Source organism: Xenopus laevis, chromosome 2L (assembly GCF_017654675.1).
Source record: "Xenopus laevis strain J_2021 chromosome 2L, Xenopus_laevis_v10.1, whole genome shotgun sequence".
NCBI classification, from domain to species: domain Eukaryota; kingdom Metazoa; phylum Chordata; class Amphibia; order Anura; family Pipidae; genus Xenopus; species Xenopus laevis.
Genome location: NC_054373.1, coordinates 60408797 through 60432506, shown reverse-complemented (window position 1 = coordinate 60432506; position 23710 = coordinate 60408797). Strand labels below are relative to the sequence as shown.

At 38.6% G+C, this 23710-nt stretch overlaps 2 protein-coding genes across 2 annotated transcripts; one reads left to right on the top strand and one right to left on the bottom strand.

The window, feature by feature from the left end:
- Window positions 1-2969: 2969 nt before the first annotated feature.
- On the bottom strand, window positions 2970-13476 carry msra.2.L (methionine sulfoxide reductase A, gene 2 L homeolog). The gene is made up of 6 exons (XM_018246421.2): window positions 13193-13476; window positions 11057-11125; window positions 9442-9561; window positions 7959-8063; window positions 4889-4995; window positions 2970-3281 (listed from the first exon to the last, which is right to left on the bottom strand). Exons 1-6 carry the CDS (start codon window positions 13263-13265, stop codon window positions 3132-3134), a joined length of 624 nt encoding a protein of 207 aa, XP_018101910.1. The 5' UTR covers window positions 13266-13476; the 3' UTR covers window positions 2970-3131.
- On the top strand, window positions 13113-23327 carry gngt2.1.L (guanine nucleotide binding protein (G protein), gamma transducing activity polypeptide 2.1 L homeolog). Its single transcript, XM_018246422.2, has 3 exons — window positions 13113-13222; window positions 19689-19774; window positions 22957-23327. Exons 2-3 carry the CDS (start codon window positions 19691-19693, stop codon window positions 23080-23082), a joined length of 210 nt encoding a protein of 69 aa, XP_018101911.1. The 5' UTR covers window positions 13113-13222; window positions 19689-19690; the 3' UTR covers window positions 23083-23327.
- The last annotated feature ends 383 nt before the right edge of the window (window positions 23328-23710 follow it).

Sequence of the window (23710 nt, the reverse complement as noted above, 5' to 3'; positions counted from 1 at the left end):
TGCCTGGTAGATCTAAGAACAACACTCAATAGTAAAAACCCATGTCCCACTGAGACTCCTTCAGTTACATTGAGAAGGAAAAACAGCAGCCTGCCAGAAAGCATTTCTCTCCTAAAGTGCAGGCACAAGTCACATGACCAGGGGCAGCTGGGAAATTTACAAAATGTCTAGCCCCATGTCAGATTTCAAAATTGAATATAAAAAAATCTGTTTGCTCTTTTGAGAAATGGATTTCAGTGCAGAATTCTGCTGGAGTAGCACTATTAACTGATGTGTTTTGAAAAAAACATGTTTTCCGATGACAGGATCCCTTTAACTTTTTATTAAATGGTGGTAGAATTCAAAACCATTCGTTTGAGTCTTTTGTTTTTGTATTTATTGTGACTTCTAATGAGCAGGGTCCTCTTTATTTACTATATTAACAGTATCTATATGTAGTTGAAGGTTTGATGTAAACACCTTTCTACTATACCGGTCTGTGGAATATGTAGGCACTTTAAAATACTGAAGCAACAAAAATGGCTTGCTTATCTGCTCCTAAGGAGTGAATATGAATATAAAGTCACAAAAAAAGTAATACCATGCGGTCTCTTCACAAAAACCCCAGTCTAAGGACTGCCAAAAACTGGTAAAATCACAAAGGTGAAGAGGCCCACTAATAGTAAATGCAGTAGCAAAAGTAGTTGTAAAATTTAACATTTTTTATTATGACACATGATTATGTGTTTAGCCTAATGTGTTTTGTGCCAAATGGGCACTTACTCATTTTAAAGGAACAGTTAAGTGTAAAAATAAAAACTCGATTAATAGATAGCATGTGCAAAATATTTCTAATATAGTTAGTTAGCCAAAAATGTAATATATAAAGACTGGAGTGACTGGGTGTCTAACAGAACAGAACAGAACACTACTTCCTGCTTTTCAGCTCTATAAAGCTGGCCATAGATGTAAAGATCTTTAAAAGATCTTTTCGTTATCATGAGACCACAATTATCTCGTTTAAATGTACGATTTGTCCATCAAATAAAAAGACCATTTCAAGCGATACTGGCAGGAAAACTGGGACCAATAAATTTTTTTTAACCTGGCCGATCAATTTTCTGACAGATGTTGGACGAAATATAGTAAGATGTACGATCGTTCGATTCTCACTAACTTCACGATAATTTGACGGATTTGTCGGATTTCGCTAAAATCGGTCGTTCAGCAAAAAAAATCTTTGCGTCTATGAGGACTTTACTCTGAGTTGTCAGTGATTTGAAGGGGGGCCACATGGGGCATAACTGTTCAGTGAATTTGCAATTGATCCTCAGCATTCAGCTCAGATTCAAAAGCAACAGTTATGACCTATGTGCTGCCCCCTCAAGTCACTGATTGGTTACTGCCTGGTAACCAAACAATGGAAACCAAGAGAGCTGAAAAGCAGGAAGTAGTGTTCTGGCTATAATGTTAGACATCCAGTCACTCCAGCCTTTATACATTACATTTTTGCCTAACTAACTGTATTAGAAACATTTTTTACTTTGCACAGCATATCTATTTACCCTGTTTTTATTTTTATACTGAACAATTCCTTTATAATACTAAAATAATCATATTTAGAGAAAAACAACAAACATTCTGAAAGGAACCCTGACACCCTTATTGAAAGAGTCCTAACAGTTTCACCAGGACAGCACTTTCTTGTGTAGTACAATGCTTGTGTTAAAGCAGCCAAACATAAGTAATAAAGGTGAGCTTCAGCAGCCAACAATTTGTTACTTTAAGTTTAACATTTCAAAATTGGTATAGTGCATACTTGGACCAAAAGCCATCTGTTGCCTCATGTTGTGTCATCTGTAGCACCCAGCCTAGTGGGCCAAAACATCCGCTAATCCATCTACCAGCCAGTCAAAAATACAGCTGCAGTCCCTTCTTTATAGAGCAAATGGCTTTAATATAATTAAACAGGCAGGAGGCAATTTCAAAGCTAAATGTCCTCATGTAGTTTCTAATATAACAGAAGGGAGAGAAGATACTAACATGGTGACAAGCTATGTTAACAGCTCAGAGAGGGCATCCCAATTGTCCAGGCTTTGTACTGCCACTGGAATCTGAGACATCAACATCTTTTAGAGCTTTCCCAGAACTGGGCCAAAGAGCTTTGTCACCAACGGTTGGCCATCAATCCCTAATTTTACTTTTGATAGGTCACTAGTCACCCTGATCTTACAATTATTGGCTGGAAACACATGCAGTGCATACAGCTCTGGTAGTAACAATATAAAACTGGCTCAGTTCTCAATAATATATCGTCCCACAGCTTCAGCATAGAGAGAACTTCTGTTATGTATATTTTGGAATCCCACTGCCTGCAGTTTGATTTCAGATTTAGTACTTAACCTTTTGGGGTCATGTTACAGTGTAGAAAGTACAGAGAAATAGAATAGCCACCAGCACCTGTATGCTAAAAAGCCTGTTTGAACCTGAATGTATCTTCGATTAAGCAGCTGTTTTGAGCCAATTCACTGAAAGTCGTTGGGCCAGTTTGTAAAAAAACACTGAAACTGGGTAATAGTATTGTCCTAAATGTGTCAGACTTCTCATGTTTGATCTTTTATTGTATATTTGGTGCAAAACAGCACAGACTCCTATTCATTGCATCACAGTCTGGAGACACCTGCAGAGCCTTGTACAGGTGTACATCACCAGGAAGTGTGTGGGTGTCAGCATTCAGCACTCAAACAGCATATGTGCTTCCTGGAAGCGGGACACCGAATGTGTCACTCACAGTCTGGGCTCAGGAGATAACTCGCCCACTTTCTTACCCAAGGATATCTGATCCAGCATGCCTACATAAAAGCTAGTTAGTGATGGCACTCTCTGATTCTGTCTGATGATCACATGCAGTTATCTTATCGTCTTCTGTTATGCTCAATGCATACTCCAAACATATACTGTAAGTAGCAGCTGTACAAAGACACCAATGCTCATATGTGCAGCATTTATTAAATCAGCATATTTACTTCACATTAGGTTAAAATAAGTATACTGTAACTGATGAAAAAGACAATAAAAGAAAATTAGCTTTGATATTATAGTAACACCAGCAAACCGGAAAGCTGAAAGTGGGAAATCTCAGGCATATTGATTTAGTGGCAGGTTGCACCAGTCCTTCTCAATCCACAGAACCCCCCTGGGTTCTTGTGCAGATACTGCTGGTGATAATCCTCAGCATAATAAAAGGTAGGTGCTGCACATATCTCTGTTGTAATGGGTCCTAGGCTGCAGCCATTGAGTTCCTGTATGCATAAAGAAAAAGATGTATAAAGTGTCATAGTGTGACTATAAAAGACATACAGGCAGAGAATGCTTGGATACTTGGACACCTTGGAGCTGGCCCACATGAAAGATGTACATCTAAATATCTAAAGGATATATATGGCCCCTGGCTTGCCAAGGGATTCTCAGAATTCTTTGAAAATTGTTGTTGTAATAAAGTTCTGTCACAAATATTGGGCAGTCTATGCTGAAAAAAAACGGAAGAAAGCTAATCAACAAAAATCCTAATATCCTTATTTATGTCAACACTATGCACCCAGCATATTTAAACCAGCCATGACCACCTCATTCCCCTACACTTTAGACCTTGTTCTTGGGAGCTCTACTAACTGTACACAGCTCTGTACATTTGAGATTGTGATCTTTGGTGTATATATACTGTATCAAAGGGAGACAGTACAGTTCACCAGATGAAAACTCTGTAAATCTGGTCCAAGTGATCATGGAACTTTGACCTTCTCTCTGGTGAGCTGTGGGAAGAGTTGCCAACTTTTCTGGAACATTTATATTTATCTTTTTTCCCTATTAATAACATTGGGATCAACCATTATTTTAACTGGCCAGGCTGGTAAAATACCGGCCAGGTGGCAACCCAAGCTGTGGGGGACTGTCCTTTTACTCTTCTTCTTTCACTCCTGTGTGTTTTTTTTCTTTCTTTAGAGGTAACTGCACCAGATCTAAGCACACAGGGATCCCTTTGGATAAAAAGCTGGTAAAAATCACAAAAAAGATATGGTTGTTTAAAAATATAGTATATCGATCAGGGATGTCCAACCTGCAATGCTGAAATTGTTGGTGAACTGCAACTCACTACTCTTAGACAGCCCTCCCTAATTACATATATTATCCATTTCATTTGTAGTCATGGTGAAAATATCTCTACCTCCATCTCTGGTTATTGCTCAGCATTCTGTATTTTGGACTAGTCTTTCATTGGGTAATTTTAAAAGATGGGTCATTTTATAAGAAGCTGATATAAATTGAATCTCCAATCAGATAAATATTAAACATATTGCAACCTCTTCAGAGCAGGGATGTCCTTTTTCCTGTGTCTCTTAGCATATAAATATATATGGATAACTTTATGTTTTCTGCTCATTCGACCAGCCGGTCAACAAATGAAATTAGGATCAGACAGTGTGTGGGCACTTAAAATGGGTAAATAATCTTTAAACCAGTGTCTTTTTATAAACAATTTATAGTTCCCCATAAGTCATATAAGTAACATCCTACTACATTCACTTTTGTAACCTTATAAGGAGAGCCTTCATTCAATATAATAGTGTTTTGGGGAAGTATTGTTGCTTAATGTGCCAGCCTTTGGGGTACTGTCTAGTTGTAACCCATTTCATAATATGCAAACACCAGTTATTCTAAATTAAAATCAGATGCATCATATTCCTAGTAGATATTTCTAATGGAGAATCCTTTCACATTTCTAGAACTTTTATTGTTGGTCAAGTATTCCCTCTACAGGCCATATAGCTCTATTACAATATCATTTTTAGCTGTCTGTAGTAGTTGGGTAGCTCCCCCTGTAGAAAGAATTGAGCACTGCTGCACATACTTTTTGAAAGGCATCCCTAGATTGTAGAGCAGCATCTCTCTGCACATCTCCATAGGTGAATATCACTGAACGGTACTGAGTTCCTACATCCTCTCCCTGTTTCATTCCTATAAATAAAAGATAGGTAAATTACTTGTTAGGAACAATATGTGCCTGGGAATCTCACTTCAATTTAAAGGCCTATAGTTCCAAAAGCAAATGAAAGTTTAGGTTGTTGGCTGAAGACTTTTATTTTATACTAATTGTTTGTTCACCTAAACCTTGCCTATTCCACCCTTATGAAATTATAATAATATAATACATATATATATATATATATATATATATATATATATATATATATATATATATATATACAGTGTTGGACTGGGATGCCAGGGGCCCACCAGAAGATCTTAGGCTGTGGGCCCACTTTCCAAACTATTATACCTCCTCTCCTCGCTCAACCTCTGTATTTTTTCTCTACATACTATTCTCTATTCTTCCATTATTAAGCCTCTTTGTTCCCATAAAGAAATAGGGAATGACCATGAAATAGGCTGAAATATATATATAATGAAATTACATCTTAGTTTGGATCAAGTACAATGTACTGTTTTGTTATTACAGAATAATGGATATATATTTTTAAAATTAGAATTATTTAATTAGAATGGAGCCTATGGGCAATCCCAATCTAGCAATTTGAAGGTTTCCGCATAATGGATCCTATACCTGTAATGATATGCTCATGAACCCTATTGATTCGGGACACTGCTGCTAAGTTTTGACTTGTGACTTTCCTTTACTAATCACATAAATACTACCATTAAAGTCTATTGGATTATGCTTCACAATATTACAATAATCCATGGCATTCTCAAGAAATTAAAACATTCACCCATATGCTTATATTTCCGCCTAGACTCCCACAACATGCAATTAACTGGCCTCCCAGACTTCTTTTCACTGTAGTGTTTCTTACCCTGTGCTGCTAGAATCCTCCTGCTCTGAAAAATGTGGCATTTTCAAACAAGAACCCAGTTACACTGGCAGAGCAATTATACGGTAGGCCTTTGGTGGGGTATTGTGGCCCCTAAAACACCATATATGCAACTGCCCTAGAACATACACTATTTAAATCTTTATAAGGCTCATAATTAAGCAATGGGTCATTTATATAACATTTCTTTTTACGTTTACATCTGTTTACCTCATAATACTCAAACATAGTTACGCTTGCATTTCAATATGTCCCTGGTTGTCTTCCTTGTTCTTCTTAGAATCATCACCTTTTCATGCCTGCCACGTCCACTGCCATTTCCTTTTTTTTAACGGGGTTATTCACCTTCCAAAAACTTTTTAAAGTTTAGCTTTTTTCAAATAGATCCCTAGAAATAATGCTACATTAGTTGATACATTTTTCAGCAGCATCTGCAGAATATTAGCAACTATTGTTTCAATTGTAACAGCTGCCTTTAATAAAACTCAGGGCCAAAGATAATAAATGTATCAACTAATATATCAATTTAGAACAGAGTCTAAACAGTTAGTTACATAGTCGTCGACCCCCCCCCCAAGCTGCTTCAGAAAGAAGTTGAAAAATTAAACTTTTAACTTTAATATTAGAAAAACCATCAGAAATAGTAGTTGAAAAAAGTCTTTATTTCTGGTGAACTGAAATCAAGTAAACTGAAAAAGTGTTGGAAGGTGAACCCCTTTAAACCTTTCTTTTGTGCAGTTTCTATTTCTGGAATTCCATCCTAAATTCCTCCATAAGTCTAGTCTCTTCAGTAATGAACCAATGACCCAGACCATATAAATAGCTGCACTAGCTGCAATACTATTGAAAGGGCTGCAAGTATAAAGTAAAATACATTTACATTTAAAAAGTGAACATCTCCTAATGGCCCTAGTGCCCTGCACTAACTACCCACCTATTTTGTGTTATCAATCCACTTAAATTGCAAGCTTTTACTAATGGCACCTAAACTGGTAGTTCACCTTTCATTTTTAATATGACACAGTGATACTTGCAAACAATCTGCAACGGCATTTATTTATTAGCTTGGAGGTTTTATATCATTTAATATAGCAGCTCTCCTGGTTGCATCTATCTGGGTCCAATTTATCCTAGCAACAATACAGTGGTTTGAATGAGAGACTGCAAGTTGAATAGGAGAGGGTGTGGAAAAAATGTATTAAAAAGTAATGGTTACAACAAATTAAAGTTAAGGTAAAGGTGAACTACCCTTTTAATTTAGAGAATAGTAAGCACAAGCACAGTGGTTCTGTGTGGCCAAATGTAAATTTCAGGCAAGTAAATTAATTAGATACTGCAGTAAATAAAATAAGGCCGGAATGTGCTTTTCTCAGTGTTCCAATTCCTGATCCTACTTTACCCCAGATACCCCCAGTTCCTGATCCTACTTTACCCCAGATACCCCCAATTCACCCCAGGGCCGCAATCACAGACCCCACACAATGAAATATTCAGGGGGCACCAGGCTCCACCTACCCCTCACCACAGTAAAATGGTCACAAAGACATGAGTGCTAAAACAGTAAAAACACTGGGTAAAACCCCATTGGTGGTCAGGGCCCCCCTACAAGGTCCACAAATTAAAACATCCATGGTGGCCAGGGCCCCCATCCCACACACAAGATGAACAAAAAAAAACATTGGTGGTGAGGGTCCCCTCTATTGGCATTCAGGGGCTCCATTAAAGTAAAAAAAAAACTATGGTCGCCAGGGCCGACCGAAAAGTTAAAAAAAATAATTGGTGGTCAAAGCCACCCCAACAAGTTAAAAAAACATTAGCTGGCCAAGGTCCCCCCTGCAAGTTAAAAAACATTATTGGTGGTCAGGGCCCCCCTCTTTTTCTTCTCTGCAATATCGCTTCTTAGTTAGATGCGTTGGTTCCCTTGGGCAGCTTCGGCGGTTTTGGCTCCCTTCTTCGGCTTCACAGGCCTCACTTAAAACTAGAAATCGTCTGGGCCTGGGAAGACTGCCCTCGTTGACCCCCTGATGGCAGTCCTGGTTCACCTCATGGCAGGGACCACAGTCAATATGGACTTGATAAATAACTTACCTTCTGTAGGATCATGGTTTTCCCAGAATAGTTTCAGCAGCGCCTTGTAAAGTATTGCTTTTGGGTCAAATACAACTCGGACAACCTCAGCATGTGCAGTGAGCCCTGTAAAAATGGCAATGGACTTTTTTAAACCAATTCTCATAATGTTACAGGTGTATGGTTATAGGGCAAATATACCTTCATATTTTATATCCTTATGTGTTAGTATATTGGAATTATTGAGAGGTATTTAAATATTTCCTTTTTTGCTTTATTTTGCATAGCATGCACCCAGGTATTATTTCTTAGTTTGCAGTTAACCATGCTTAAACAACCAGCAGACTGGCCACAAACTCCTTACCACCAACATCAGCCAAAAGTGGAAATGCTTAGTATACTTGTATTGTTTCAAGTAATTAACTAACTACATGGAAAAAGTTTGTAAAGCACTGTCTGGGTTTCCAATGTGCACTTTTTCAAGCAGGGAGATTGTTATATTTGCATTTGTCTGTTTGTGTTCACGGTTCCTAGTCACTAATGAGATAGTACACCAGTTTGGTATTATAAAGTCGTTATCTGCCTCAGTTAATGAAAGCAAATCAGCAAAGAATAAAAACAGCAGGAATGAATCTTCACCCATTGTGTATTCAATAAATGGATAGTATTATCACAGAATGTCCATTGACTAGGATTAAAAAAGTGCTTTCAGCTCTTTCTACACATGTCCCCAAAACTCTCATGTTCCCATTGTCACTTTAGCTAGTCCACATGTGCATGGTAACAAGCAAACAAACACGGTTATGAAATTCATGGTACTAGTGTAATGCAGACCAGTGCAGACCACTGCCCAGAGTTCAATACTAAACCCCAGTCTTATGAGTTTTTTTTTATGCAATTTAAAGATTATTTTGCACTTTTAGGGTTAGTTCACACAAGGAGATTTTGTAGCTTGGCGACTAATCGCCTCTTCTTCTGGGCGACAATCTCCCTGAACTGCCTTCACGTGTCTTCCCATCTGCTACAATTTAAGTCGCCTGTGCTGAAGCACACGCGGCGATGCGTTTTCCAAAGTTGCCTCACGAGGGGAGATTGTCGTCCAGAAGAAGAGTCAATTGGTCGCCAGGCGACAAAATCTCCCCGAATCTCCTTGTGTGAACTAACCCTAACAAACCAATTGCCACCAGGAATCGTTATGGAATAAAGATCTGAGAACCATTTTCTACACAGCACATGTGCAGACATCATTAGATTATTTAGAGAGGTGGTGGACATGATCCAGATGAATTATGACAATGGATGCTTGATTTCATTACTCTGAAGCACCTTGCTTAAAATATTTGTTATTTTGTAACAGGTCAGCTACTAGTAAGTGTTTCTTTACACACGCTTAGGTTGGTAAGCACTAAAATAGGCATAGACAGCTGCAAGGTTGCATAGATGTACATTACTGAGCCATGTGTGAGGGAGGAAATAGTACATAGTAAATAGACTGTAACTTTACCTGTGCAGACCTCCTTATAAGTAGGGTTTGGGGTGTACCCTCCTGCATAACCCACCTGGGTTGAATAGACACCCTCCTGTTTCCAGAACAAGCGCTCTGCACCCCAGAAACAGCCCATTCCTGTAACAAATCCAGTATTAGATTTAGCTGTACAATCTCTCATTACAGATAAGGACTGGCGTTACTTTATAGGTAAGAGGTTTTACTTCAAATGAAAAGTGGCAAAAACCACATAGAGGCACATGTATTAGATGTCCGGGCAAGGTGCAAAGTTTACAAAAATGGTAGTAAACCCACATGTTTTTTGCACTTTCCTGAATTGCCAAAGGTCTCTGTATACTATAATGGAGCACATAGATCTGCATTATCCCTATGAATACAGCTATGTCTACTTACAGCAGTGATGTATTCATGAGGAGTAGGTGGGATGAGACATAGTTACATAGTTAAATTGGGTTGAAAAAAGACAAAGTCCATCAAGTTCAACCCCTCCAAATGAAAACCCAGCATCCATACACACACCCCTCCCTACTTTTAATTAAAATTCTATATACCCATACCTATACTAACTATAGAGTTTAGTATCACAATAGCCTTTGATATTATGTCTGTCCAAAAAATCATCCAAGCCATTCTTAAACATGTAGGTGTATTAATGAAAATGAAGTTAGGGAGCACAGGTTGCAGCAAAGCCCTGTACTTACCTTCTGCATGATGTAAATCAAGTAAAGCAATCGCTTTTAGATGTGCACTAAGAGGCATGCTTTTATGTCTTTTAACCCCTTTGTGAATGCAGTTCTGCTGAATGCCAGAAGCACTGTATTTATGTGGCATACACCACATAAATAGAGCATACATACCTGTGAAAATTCAGGAAAGTACAGGGCCCCAAGTGCAAAACATGGAGGTTTTTGCACCACGTTCCAAACAACCCAGTGTTCCATATAAGTCAGTTCTTCAAGGACCATCAATCAAAAGAGTCCGACAGGATATCAATAGTGTGGACTGGTGTGATACTCTCCTGATCACACACTGAGTATGTATGTGTATGTATGTATGACTATTTAATAAGCGCTACAAGGATACACAACACTACTATGCAGGAGACAGTGTGTTCTAAGGCTCTTTGCCACAGTATTATGGTGAGATCCTCACTGTGACCACAGACAAGTAAGCTAAATATGTATTTTATATACCATTTTATTTTAGTGTTGGATTCCCTTCAAGATGTTTTCACTACTTATGGAAACAGATAGACATTAAAGATGAAGTGCATCTAGCAAACTCACATTCATTTAAAAAAAAAAATGTATTGATTGTTTTTTATGGAATCACCACGAACTTCACAATATTGTGTAGTAACACAGTCATTGTATTTATTGATACAGCAGCTTTTAGCCATTACTTTTTCAGCCATTAAAACAACAAGGAAAATCAGACATCTGAATGGTGCAGTGGGTTACTGGACTGCCAAACATTCTCAATGTTGCAGTAAGGTTATTCTATCTTTCAGATGAGGCATATTAAGCCTGCAATGGTCCATGTGTGCTAAAACTGTATTTCAGCCCACATTAAAACTACCAGATGCATATACATTAGCTAAAGAAAGACTCACCAAACAATGCTATTTCTGTGCCGGCTGGGAATGGTTCCAGAGTTGAGTTCCCATTTACCATATGTTTATCTGTCAAGAGGGAATACAGGAATAAATTGTTATCAGGGTAAATTATTTTATTGTACCAAGTACCTTTGTACATATATCCCAAGGATTATGTAAAGAGCTAAGAAATCCTTTAGGGTAGTAGAACCCATAGCATTTCCCCATAGGTATATTTCACCCAGTGCAAGAATGGTACATAATGTTTAGTGCTGTCTTTCCTTTACATGTACTGTATGGAGACGCCAACACTTACCAATGTTTTTTGAGCTAAAAACACAGAAATGTGACACACACACAAAAGATCAGCGACATAGGGGTTGCAGTCAGAATGGCAAAGTATTAAATTTTTCCCTGCTGTTGGAGAAACAGTAAAGGGCCATAGGTCTTTCAGTTATTGGTATTGAAGAATGATGTGCTCCTCATTTAAAGGTGTAGTTTAATTTTAAGTTAACTTTTAGTATGTTTTAGAATGTATTTTTATTTGCAACTTTTCAATTGGTCTTTATTGTTATTTTCTTTATGATTTGCCTTCATCTTTTGCCATCTCCCAGAGCGTTGAGATTACAATTGTATTGTTATTTTTACTGCTTAGTTTTCTATTCAGGACTTCTCCTACTCATCCTCAAGTCCCTTATTAAAACCAATGACTGTTTACTAGAGTATATTGGCCCTATCAACCAGTTTGCTGATGATATTTTAAACTGGAGCTAAATAAATAAAGCTAAATAATTCAAAAACCACAAAAATAAAGAGCAATTCAATATCAGTGTCTACATCATACTAGAAGTTATATAGCCCCTTAATAAAATGTCAGATGCAAAATGTTCTCCAGTTCTAGTGACCTATGTCAACTGACATGCTGTTTGAAAGCAAAGATCTGATTGGTTGCTATGGGTCAAATAATAACTCAAATATTCTGCTTTAAACTCGCTACCAGTATTTTTCCCTTTTATTTTCCTGCAAAACTAAATTGTTAGCACAAGTTGTGATTCTAGAACGTGTGTAGAACGTTGAATATTTTATTCACACCTTTCAAGAAATTAGAGGGAATGTTGCCAACTCAGCTGATGCACTTGCTACTGGAAACTATGAGTGTTTTCATATGTGTAATAAAAGAAAAACTGGTACTCAGAGCTCAATGCATGCGGGCAAAGCCCTGCGTGTTTATTACAATGACATTGTAATAAACACGCAGGGCTTTGCCCGCATGCATTGAGCTCTGAGTGCCAGTTTTTCTTTTATTACGCTGACTACAATTGGGGTTGCCGATCCCTTCTGACTGTGCACCGGGCCAACTTATGCTGGAGAGGCCAGGGTGTGCTGGTGGGTTCTGGAATTTGGACTGTTTTCATATGTGGTCATTTGTCCATATTTTCTATATAGACACCCACGGGCCCATTACTAGGGCCGCACCTCTATGATAGGCCTATAATAAATGTATAATTATATTTGCATAAAAAAAGGTAGAATACTTGTTTGATGTTATTAAGCAATAACGTTTGAAGAGACACAATTAAAAGCCATAAGCAACATCTGTTGTTTTCAGAATCAGAACCAGTTAACATGTTGTCCCTTTAATAAATTAGCACATTCTAGTGAAAATGTGATAAATGTCACAAGCAACAGATAGGGCTGACGAATATTGGGCTTATGCTGTTAATACAAGAAAGGTGGTTGACAGAATAAAAGAATGGAACTGCAATTAAGTTAAACACATTACCCTTAGCACAAACAATTTAATGATGTGAAAATGTGAGCAGACTGCCAGGTAGGATAGAACACCCTACTTGGAGATAGAATTAGAGAGGCCTCATGGGTTGTTTATTTGTCTTTAACCAGCTTAAAAGAGATTGAGCAAATGTTGAACCTGATTGACTTATGCCTGATTTCAGGCCAGTCAGCTAGGTACACAATGATATGATAAACGCCTGAATTATCCTAATGGACTTTAGCCAGAGCTGTGTGCACACTAAGTATTGTGTGCATACTGCATGTATATACTGCCTGCAGGGAAACCAAAATCCTATCAAACACAGTACCCTACCACAGACAGAACATCAACTACCATTTCCGAATAGGGCAAGTCCTTACCCGCTACTTGTAGGGCATCGCTTCTACCAGGTAATGCCTCCTGGGCAGTAGGAAATCTAACGTTACCCAGCATTGTTGAGGAACTTGAGTCACGGGGAAAATAACTGGTATATAAGCAATTACAGACAGGGCAGAGGTTGATGGCATGCTAATGAGTAACTGATGGTGGAGCTTTGGTTATTAACTCTTGACCTAGCAGCACAAGGTGACAGAGCAATAGGGATATGCAAAAACAAAAACAAAGACCTCACAGCCCTGAGTATATACCAGAGGTCCCCAACCTTTTTTTACCCATGAGCCATAAATCAAATGTTAAAAGAGATGGTGAGCAACACAAGCATGCAAAAAGTTTCTGGGGTGCCAAGTAAGAGCTGTGATTGGCTATTTGGTAGCCCCTATGTGGACTGGCAGCCTTCAGGATGCCCTGTTTTGTCAGTACAACTAAAACTTGCATCTAAGCCAGGAATGTAAAAATAAGCAACAACTTTAAAGGAGAATTAAACCCTAAAATGAATAGGGATAAAATGCCATGTTTTATATACTGAACTTATTGCACCAGTCTAAAGTTTCAGCATCTCAATAGCAGCAATGATCCAGGACTTCAAACTTGTCACAGGGGGTCACCATCTTGGAAAGTGTCTGCAACACTCACATGCTCAGTGGGCTCTGATCAGCTGTTGAGAAGCTAAGCTTAGGGGTAGTCACAAATTAAAAAGCAGAAAATGAGGTTTGTCTGTAATATAAGCTGATGCTACAGGGCTGATTATTAAATTCTGACGCTAATTGCACTGGTTTCTGTGCTGCCATGTAGCAATTATCTGTATTAATTACTAATCAGCCTTATATTGTGACATTTATATTCTAGGGTATATTTTGAATCGGCCCCTAAGATCAATAACTGACATCAGCACTGAGCATGTGCAGTGAATCAGCAGAAAAGAAGATGGGGAGTTACTGGGACATATTTTGGGGCACATATCTTTCCTGCTAAAGGGCTGTGGTTGCCTTGGGCTAGTACTCAAGCCCAAAACATAATGTACAATATTTCTAGCCTATTTCTTTAGTTAAGCTTTAGTTCTCCTTAAAGGGGTGGTTCGCCTTTAATTTAAACTTTTGGCACATAATATAGAATGACTAATTCTAAGAAACTTATTAATTGATCTCCATTTTTTTCATAGTTTTTTGAATTATTTGCCTCCTTCTTCTGACTCTTTTCAGCTTTCAAATGGGGATGACTGACTCCAAAAATGCTCTGTAAGGCTACACATTACTTACTTCTTATGCATCTTTCTGTTCAGGCCCTCTCCTATTTATATTCCAGTCTCTTACTAAAAACAATGCATGATTGCTACATTTATTTGGACCCTAGCAATCAGATTGCTGAAATTGCAAAGTGGAGAGTTGCTGAGTAAAAAGCTAAATAACTCAAAATCCAAGCATTGGTGTTAGCCTGGAGAGAGAAAACATGGGACTTTTTTCAACCCAACTTTACTGTGTAACTTTTTGGAAAATAACATCAGCATCTACAATACCTGCAAGACCTTAATGGTAAATTACCATAATTATATTTCAAGGCCACTTTCCTTTGTGTGTAAGTACATAGAAAATCTACGTTAACATGTGGTCCAAACAAGACTGCTAAGATGAAAAGTAGAACAACATTATAAGAAGCAGATCTCACATGCTTAGTAGGCTTTTGAACTGGGTGAGGCACTGTTTAAAGAACAAGGTGACCTATTTTACAAGGTTCTGCACATGTATTTGCTCCTCACTGGTTCCACAGGTTTTTGGATACTTTCATGTCCTCTAAAACATCAGGATAAAACAAGAAGATGGGGAGCTACTGGGGCATCTTCAGAGACATATCTTCTCTGTTAAAGGCCTGTGAATGCTTTGGGCTGGTACAGAAAGCCCAAAACAATAGAAGAATTGTAGAACAATAGAAGAAGCACACCCTTTCTGGGTGATCAGGCAGTGGTGTAACTACCCTTGGGTTCTGCTGGAGGTACAATAAGGCATGGAAGTCTTTGTATGCATGCATCTGGAGCACAAATCTGGAGGGGGGCTAAATGCACATCCTGCACTCGGGTACCGCCACTGCTAATTATACCACTTGGCCAGAAGTATAGGGAGAGCAGTGAAGCACTGACTGATAAGCAGTTTCATGAAATATGTCTTGTTTGTAAAGTTTAGGGGCGCCCTAAGCAATGAAGAAATAATTGCTGAGAAACACCGATGAAAATAATGGCATTGTAATGCTGCTTGCAACTAGCTTTTGACCTAACATTTTTGTTCTGCTATTCTCCAATTGCCATTTAAATCTAATGTGGTTTATATGGCCAGATGCCTAGTATCAAGAGTCACTGACCGTGCATGGTTTAAATTATAGAATGTAGAATGAGAGAGTCTAAAAAAACAAGGTATGTATGTAAAATGCAGTGCACCTTTAGCTACCAACAACACCAGCATGTATTAGAGATAGCACCTGGTGAACCATCATTGCAGAGATACTTGTTAGCAGGGCCGTCATTAGAAATCACGGGGCCCCGTACAACAAAATTTTTGGGGCACCCTGTGCCCCACCCATGCCAGCCCCCAAACCCCACCCCCAGATCCCGCCCACACCACAGTTAAAAGACCACACAGACATCTGCGCTAACAATGGTAAACTCCCCTACACACAGGGGTGCTTCGCCAATGAGGCAAGTTGAGGCTGTCGCCTCAGGTGGCAGCGCCCCACTAGGTACCAGGGGCAGCAAAAATGCTGCTTCTGGTACTTTAAGAGCGAATTTCCTGGGGAGGGGGGGCAGCAGCAACTGCTGCTGCCTCAGGCGGCGGAGTGACCAGGATCGCCCCTGCCTACACACAAATTATAAAAAGCCATTGATGGTCAGGGTCCCTCTATAAGTAAAAAAACGGTGGCGCCAGAGCCCCCCATAAAAGTTTTTTAAAAATCATTGGTGGTCAGAGCCCCCGATAAGTTAAAAAAAAATTTGGCGTCAGGGCTTACAAGTTAAAAAAAACATTGGGGCCCGAGAATATTTAATAAAAAAAAACATTGGTGGCAGGGGCCTGTAGAGTATTAAAATAATACATTGGTGGCTAGGGCTTTAAAAAAAACACAAATTGTTGTTCAGTACTGAACTCGTTGCTTCAGGACTTCAAGTTCGGCTGTTTTCGTGACTTTGGGTATTTCCGCGGCTTCAGGGCTTCAGGTTCGGCTCTTTTCATGAGTCTTGGTCTTTCCGCGGCTTCAGGCGGCACAGCTTTGGCGCTGCAAAGGGGGGTCCGGGTATTTCAAAAACTGCAGCACAGCCAGGCCCCACTTTAGGCCCGGTACACTTGTACCCCCTGTGCCCCCCTGATGGCGCCCCTGCTTGTTAGTCACAGAAGTAATGCTGTGTTCCCTATGTGAATTGCTGGCACTGACCAGCTCTACAGAAACCGCTTCTCAGTTGATGAAAAAAATAATCCATAATGCACTGCAACATGATATTTTGCTGTGGAAGCTATAGCAGTAAGCCTCTCTGGAATAACAGCAGTGACCAAATGGGGGATCAGCATATCTCTTCCTACCCTGTTGACCAGACACATTGTCATATACATTGTAGTTGTGCAGTTGATCACCGGAGCAAGCTACATCAGACAGAGCTGAGAAACAATGACAGACTTTGCTATTAATTTCCTTGAAAAATAAAGAGGGACAAAAAGATCTGGAGAGCACAGTGTGGCAAAATGTTTATGACCATGTCCACTTTGTGATTACACCTCTAAATAACATACCAATTTAATCAAAACACACATTTTTTCACAAGAGTATTGAATTATAGGGTCACTGTACCTGCAGAGAAATGTCATAGATCATCACATTTATTTGGGCCTGTGCAGAGCAGTCCTCTGTGTACACAAAATGCCAAATCTTGTTTGAATCTCAGTCTGGGCATGCTATTCAGGATTAGTTTTCTGAGTCAATTGTTTGTCTCCAGTCCCATATTCCCTATGGTCTTCTGCCTCTTTGTGCATTTATTAGTGATGTCTGAAAGAAACTTAGGTATATGTGAGTTTATTGAAGTCCACAAGGAGCTATGCATGAATGGGCCAGGAAAAATTCCAAGCACCCACGTGGTATGATTTTTTAAAAATGTTTTATATAATCAATGACACTCTTTTTCTGGTCCATAAGTGGAACACTGTTTTCAGCATTTTTCTTTTCATCTGTCTAATGTCTAAAATTGAAGCATGCAAAGCAGTGTCTTATGGCACGTTAACATTTTATTTAATATTAAGTGCTGGAGCTCCTAACCATTAATTGGCATTTCATTTCTTAATAATGTACACCAAAATCATCTCTGAGACCACTGGATATTGCACTTATTGATGTGGCCCTCTAATAATAAAACTACCATTCAGTGGCTTAACTAGATATCACTGGGCCCTACAGCAAATTATTTTTCAGGCCCCCAAAGTGTTGAGAGGTTGACTTGTTTTACCAATATTTATTGGAACTGTATATGAATTATGCAGTTTATGTTGTATTGTTTGAGGCAACTAGGCCAGCTCTAGCTTTGGTGAAATGAAATGCAATATACCAGGCCTTAATCACAACAGTCCCATGCCTGAATGTTCATATTGAGAGGGATGAATGTGTGCTATCACAGCTGATATCAATATGTAGAGATGATCCCAAATCTTTATGCACATATGATATCCCTGGATATGTGCTATGGAACTGGTTAGTCCATGAGGATTAGGCGAATTATTCCCCCCCCCACACGGGCTCTACTCTTACACACTACTTTTAGGAAGGATGCTTGTTGCACGGCTTACTGCATGTTATTGTCTGGGTACTGAGACTCTTTAAGCAGCTGCAGTATCCGCTGGACGCCCTGTTCATCAGGCTTCCTGAGTGGGAGGGGCGGAGCCATGGTGGGACATAGGATGCAGAAAATAATTGGAAAAAGTATTTCTGGTAAACTATGTGAAACCAACTGAATTGAAAAAATTTGAGCCCCTTTAACTTCATTTCACCTGTCTAAAGGGCATTCTTCCTTGGTTTGTTCACATGTATTTTGGAGCACTCCAGTTTCCCTATCAGCAGTGGGCTCTTCCAGTGACTTCTAACATCCCAAAGGAAACTTGTGTCTGAAGGAAAGCTTAAATATGTGCAGCAGGGGATAGAGGTTTTTATGTATGGCCAGAGAAATTGGCTAAAGTGCTGTGGGCTTCAAACTACATAATTTGTACAGTCAACACAGGAACAGAAAGCTTTCTGGAGATAGACTTGTAGCCTTCAGACTGTCCATGCTTTCTTAAGGCCCTCATACACGGACAAATAAAAGCTGGCGACAGACCAAGTCAGCAGTTTTTTGGCCCGTGTATGGGGCCATCCGACGGGCTTCCCCGATCGATATCTGGCCGAAAGTCGCCCAGCGATCTGGCGGGTTAAAAAATGCCATCGGATGGCGGCCGCATCTGTGAATTTATGTGGTCCGACCTCCCATATCGGAAGAATTATGATCTGATCGTTGGGCCCTAGAGCCACGATCAGATTAGGCCGGTATCGCCCATTTAAATGTGGGCATATCCGGGAGAGATCCGCTCGTTTGGCGATCTCTACGTCTATGGCCACCTTTACACTATTCTGTCTCATGTCTCAAGTTTTTCTTCATGTTCAGTTTGCGGTATTCAGACAATTCAGACTGGTTGAATGGGTGCTACTTATACTGCAGGAACCTGCAACTCATCACCAGTGAGTTCACCTATAAATTAAAGGAAAATCTTGAAATTAGCAGCACTGGTGCATTATTTGAAAAACAAACGTGCTAATATTTTTGGCCACAAATGTGTCACAGAAGCCCTTCTTATGTTCTGGCCTGGGTTCTGTAATCTGCTCAAGCATAACACAACCGGAAAGAGTGTGGGTAAAGTAAATCCCATTCTGAAGAGAAGTTCATGTGGGATTAGGCAAGATAAATACCCCTTGAAACTCAAGAAAGAAATGGATTTATTGATATGAGCAATCATGTCTCCAATAGTCTTCCCGATATATAATACAAACAATTGCTTTGGAAATATAACTTTTGAATTACAATTAGAGCAGATACGGTTGTGTTATTGGGCCACAGCTAAATAAATACAATAACCTCCTTCCGTACTATAATCGGGTTAGACATTAAAGCCATTTATCAGATTAGGATTAGAAAGAGGCCCCTTGTCTTTAGTTTTTATTAAGTGAACAAAAGCAGAAAGGGTCAGATGTTAGAGCAGACTGAGACTAACTAGCTACCAATTACGCCCATCCATTTGCAATACATGAAAACTGCTTGAAAGAATTTTGTTTACATCAACCTCATCACCTTGGACCTACATTTCCAGCATACTCACAGCATGATTAGAAGGCCTTACTTTGCAATCCGCTGTCCCCACATTTCACTGCAAGACTTCTTAAAACCCATTTACTATAAAAGATCTTTGTTCCTGCTGATGTAATTCACAGAAATGGCTCAAGACATGACAGAGAAAGATCTGCTAAAGATGGAAGTGGAACAGCTAAGAAAAGAGGTCAAAACTGAGAGGATAATGGTAATCAGAGTTTTATCTACTATACCAGTGATAGAGAACCGATATCCCCAACTAGTTAACTATATAGAGCCCCTGTTGTGTTACCTATGGAGGAATTTCTTTTAGAATAGAGAAAATGAAGCACTATGAAGGTTATGCCAATACCTTATACACACATTTTTATATGCCAATAACAAAATCTTTATTATAGGTGTGAAGACCTAGGAATTTAAAAGGTTTTATACCACTGCTCTATGAAGGCAATATCAATTTCCCTACACTTCTTATGTGTCTATGAATTCAGTTTTGCTGTATATACTCATTATTTCATACATACATATATTTCATCACAAATATTCAGTTTGATGTGACATTTAATAAAACCCCCATTTTATGCCTTTCAGGGTAACAGGAAAAAAATGGTGCAAAATCCAGGTATAAATGTAAAATATGGGAAATGTATTATGCTATATATATAGGTGGTTAAAATGAGGGAAAATGTAAAATCAGAGTATGTAAAATTGAGGTTTCACTGTTTATGCCTTTTCGCTGTTCAATTATTTATGAGCGACACCATACTCTGCAGTGCTGTACAATAGATTATTTATACAGATTTCGTTCATACAAAAGATGACAGGAGGCAATGATGGACGGGAATGCCTGTTTTGAACCCCCAAGCTATCATACCGCTAGTTCTTTAATGTTTGATATAACAAAGCTTTTAAATATTTGTATTGTCATTGAACTTCTTAATAATATTTTCTTATTTTACAACAGGGGCATTTTATTTCCTATAAAAATGTTAAGTATATTACAGCATAATTCATTGTAAGGATTTGTGTTTATTCTTATAATTAAGGATATATCCCTTATTCATATTTGATGAATTTGATGAAATCTCGAAACATATTGTTCAGGCAAGCATCATACATGGGCCAATATGCAGCTTTTATTGGCCAGTGTATAGCCAACTTTAAGCCCACGTTATGTCTAAAGGTATAGACGCAAAGATCTTCCTTGCCGAATGACCGATTTTAGCGAAGTCCGACCAATCCTTCGAAATTATCGTGCGGTTACTGGGATTCGAACGATCGTACATCTTACGATTTTTTGGCCGACATCTGTCAGAAAATTGATCGGCCAGGTTAAAAAATCTTTATCGGTCCCAGTTCAATCTTTCTATGTTTGCAGGGACAACAGCTACCCTTTGTTTTCCTAGCAATTTCATCTGAAATGGTCTTTTTTAGTTGATGGACAATTCGTACGATCGTACGATCATTTCGACATACGATGACAATCGGATTTTTTAAAAATCTTTACATCTAAGGCCAGCTTTACCTGCAGCTTGCTTGAAAACAATGGCTCTGACGAACAAGGCTTTGTAAATACAGCAGGCAATCAGAAAAGTAGATCAGCAGTAAGCAAAATCAATAAAAAAAACAATTAATCATATTATTATGGTTTTAAATGGATTCATTGAAATGATTCAGCCCAGAGATGGATTAATACCAAAACAGAACCCTGGGCAGGGTAGCATTGTGCTTCATTATCATTTGCTCAGAGTATCACAGCTGCAGATAACAATTCTACGAAGAATGAACCAACACATACATGAAATTTTGTAATATATTTTTTTTTGTAATATATGCTCATTTTGAATTTGGTGCCAGCAACACGTTTCAAAATTTTGCAACAGGGTCAACAAGACTGGAAAAGTTATGTAATGTTCAAAAAAAAAATTGGTGGCAAACCAGCTCACCAACCAGCAACAGGTCAGTAGCATAATTGGGTGTAAAACAAGCAGATGCCAGAGAGGTTTGGCCTTTCAGAAGTAAAGATGCAAATATTGCACCGATTTAAAGGAACAGTAACATCAAAAATTTAATGGTTTTAAAGTAATAAAAATATAATGCAGTATTGTCCTGTACTGTAAAACTGCTGTGTTTGCTTAAGAAACACTATTATAGTTTATATAAATAAGCTGCTGTGTAGCAATGGGGGCAGCCATTCAAAGGAGAAAAGGCTCAGGTTACACAGCAGATAGCAGATAAGCTCCATAGAACATAAATGTGTTATCGGTTATCCACTATGTAACCTGTGCCATATAGCTTTCTTTTTACATTTCTGCCATTTCTACACAGCAGCTTGTTTATATGAACTGTTTGTAGCGTTTCTGAAGCAAACACACCAGTTTTACCAGTGCAGGGCAACAGTACATTATATTTTCATTACTGTTATACACTTTAATTTTTTGGTGTTACTGTTCCTTTAATAATGTTCCTCAGTGTAAAATTACAAAGAGGTTCATGCTTTGCCCAATGGTAGCACTCTTTGGCTGCACTTAGCCCTCCTCACCGTAACTTTTCTGCTTTATCCTTGGCTTTCCCTGACTAATTTTAAAAGTTGGCAAAAATGTAGCATTAAAGGAAGTGGACAATAAATGGGGCTAACTTGTTGCACCTTACTGAGGCTGGTGGCACACGTGAATATTCTGGGAAATTAGTTGCCCAGTGGCAAATCTCCTCTACCTCGGGTGACTAATCTCTATGAAACACCTTACCGCAGCAAGAATGTGAATCTGCGGCGGGATGGCATTCGGATAGTTTCGTTTTTCAGAAGTCGCCCGAAGTTTCCTCGTGAGTTGGCTAATCTCCCCTCTACTACCACTCTAATTGTATGTCTGCACTGTAAGGCGATAGTAGATAAGATAGCATTAAAGGGGTAGTTCACCTTTGAGTAAACTTTTAGTTTGTCCAGTTCTAAGCAACTTTTCAATTGGTTTTTATTATTTATTTTGTGTAACTTTTTAATTATTTGCCTTCTTCTTCTGACTCTTTTCACCTTTCAAATGGGGGGTCACTGACCCCAGCAGCCAGATGACTATTGCTATGAGGCTTAGTTATTGTTATTCTCACTTCTAATAACTACGTTTCTATTGAGGCCCTCTCATATTCATATATCAGTCTCCCATTCACACCACTCCCTGGTTGCTAATGTAGTGTAGACCTAAGCAAATTGGAAAGCTGATGAACAAAGAGTAAAATAATTTTAAAAAACTACAAATTACCTGGAAGAACAAATGCCCTTCCATTTAATCTATATGTGAAACAAAACATCCTCTTTTGGTACCTTTCTTCAGCACTTCTGGTTAACACAACTGGTCTGTTTTGTATTTATTTTGTAACTCTGTATTTTTTTTTTAGGTTTCCAAATCATTACCTGAAATTAAATCATACACTGAATCCCGTATGACGGAAGATCCTTTGATAAAAGGAGTGCCAGAGGATAAGAATCCCTTTAAGGAGAAAGGGGGATGCTTGATATCGTGATGAAGGGAAAAATAACCGCCACCATGCAACATAGCTATTCAGTAAAATTTCATCTCTTACTTGTGACTAGAGCCACTACAGAAGTACTGAGATTATTCAAATATTAAACATTGGGAGAGGGGGGCATTTTAGTTCTGTCAGTAACCTTAATGGCCCAAAAATAAATATTGAGCAAGATTCAGGCTTTGGAATATTAATTTTAATGATATCAAATAAACATTAGTGCTCTTTTAATTAAAAAAGAAGCACACAAAATTCCAGTGTGATTTTTTTTTTTTGCCAGATACAGGAGGTTAAATTTACTGTGAAATTCTGATCAAATTTGTGCAGCTTTGGCCTGTGTAGGAATGGACAATACAGAGTACTTAGAGGCACCACATAAAGGGAGCACTAACCACAGGAGTTTAATCAAGGCTTCCTTGTACCAGAGCGTGCTACACCCTCTACAGGTGAAAATTTAAACAGCACTGCATGTAATAGTAATAAAAGTCACAATCCCAACTATGATTATGAGTTGCACCTTTAAGAAACTATGCCTAAAAACAGTAAAGGGGAACTATCGTGCAAATAAAAATGTAATATAAGCTTCAGCATACTGTAATAACAAAATTTCTAAATACAGTTAATT

Coding starts and splice junctions, on each gene's coding strand:
- gngt2.1.L (XM_018246422.2), top strand. CDS start 19,691: ATGGCTCAAGACATGACAGAGAAAGATCTGCTAAAGATGGAAGTGGAA. Junction 19,775..22,956: donor TCAAAACTGAGAGGATAATG/GTAATCAGAGTT, acceptor TTTTTTTTTTAG/GTTTCCAAATCATTACCTGA.
- msra.2.L (XM_018246421.2), bottom strand. CDS start 13,265: ATGCTGGGTAACGTTAGATTTCCTACTGCCCAGGAGGCATTACCTGGT. Junction 9,562..11,056: donor CACAGAAATAGCATTGTTTG/GTGAGTCTTTCT, acceptor GATTTGTTACAG/GAATGGGCTGTTTCTGGGGT. Junction 8,064..9,441: donor TTATAAGGAGGTCTGCACAG/GTAAAGTTACAG, acceptor CCATTTTTACAG/GGCTCACTGCACATGCTGAG.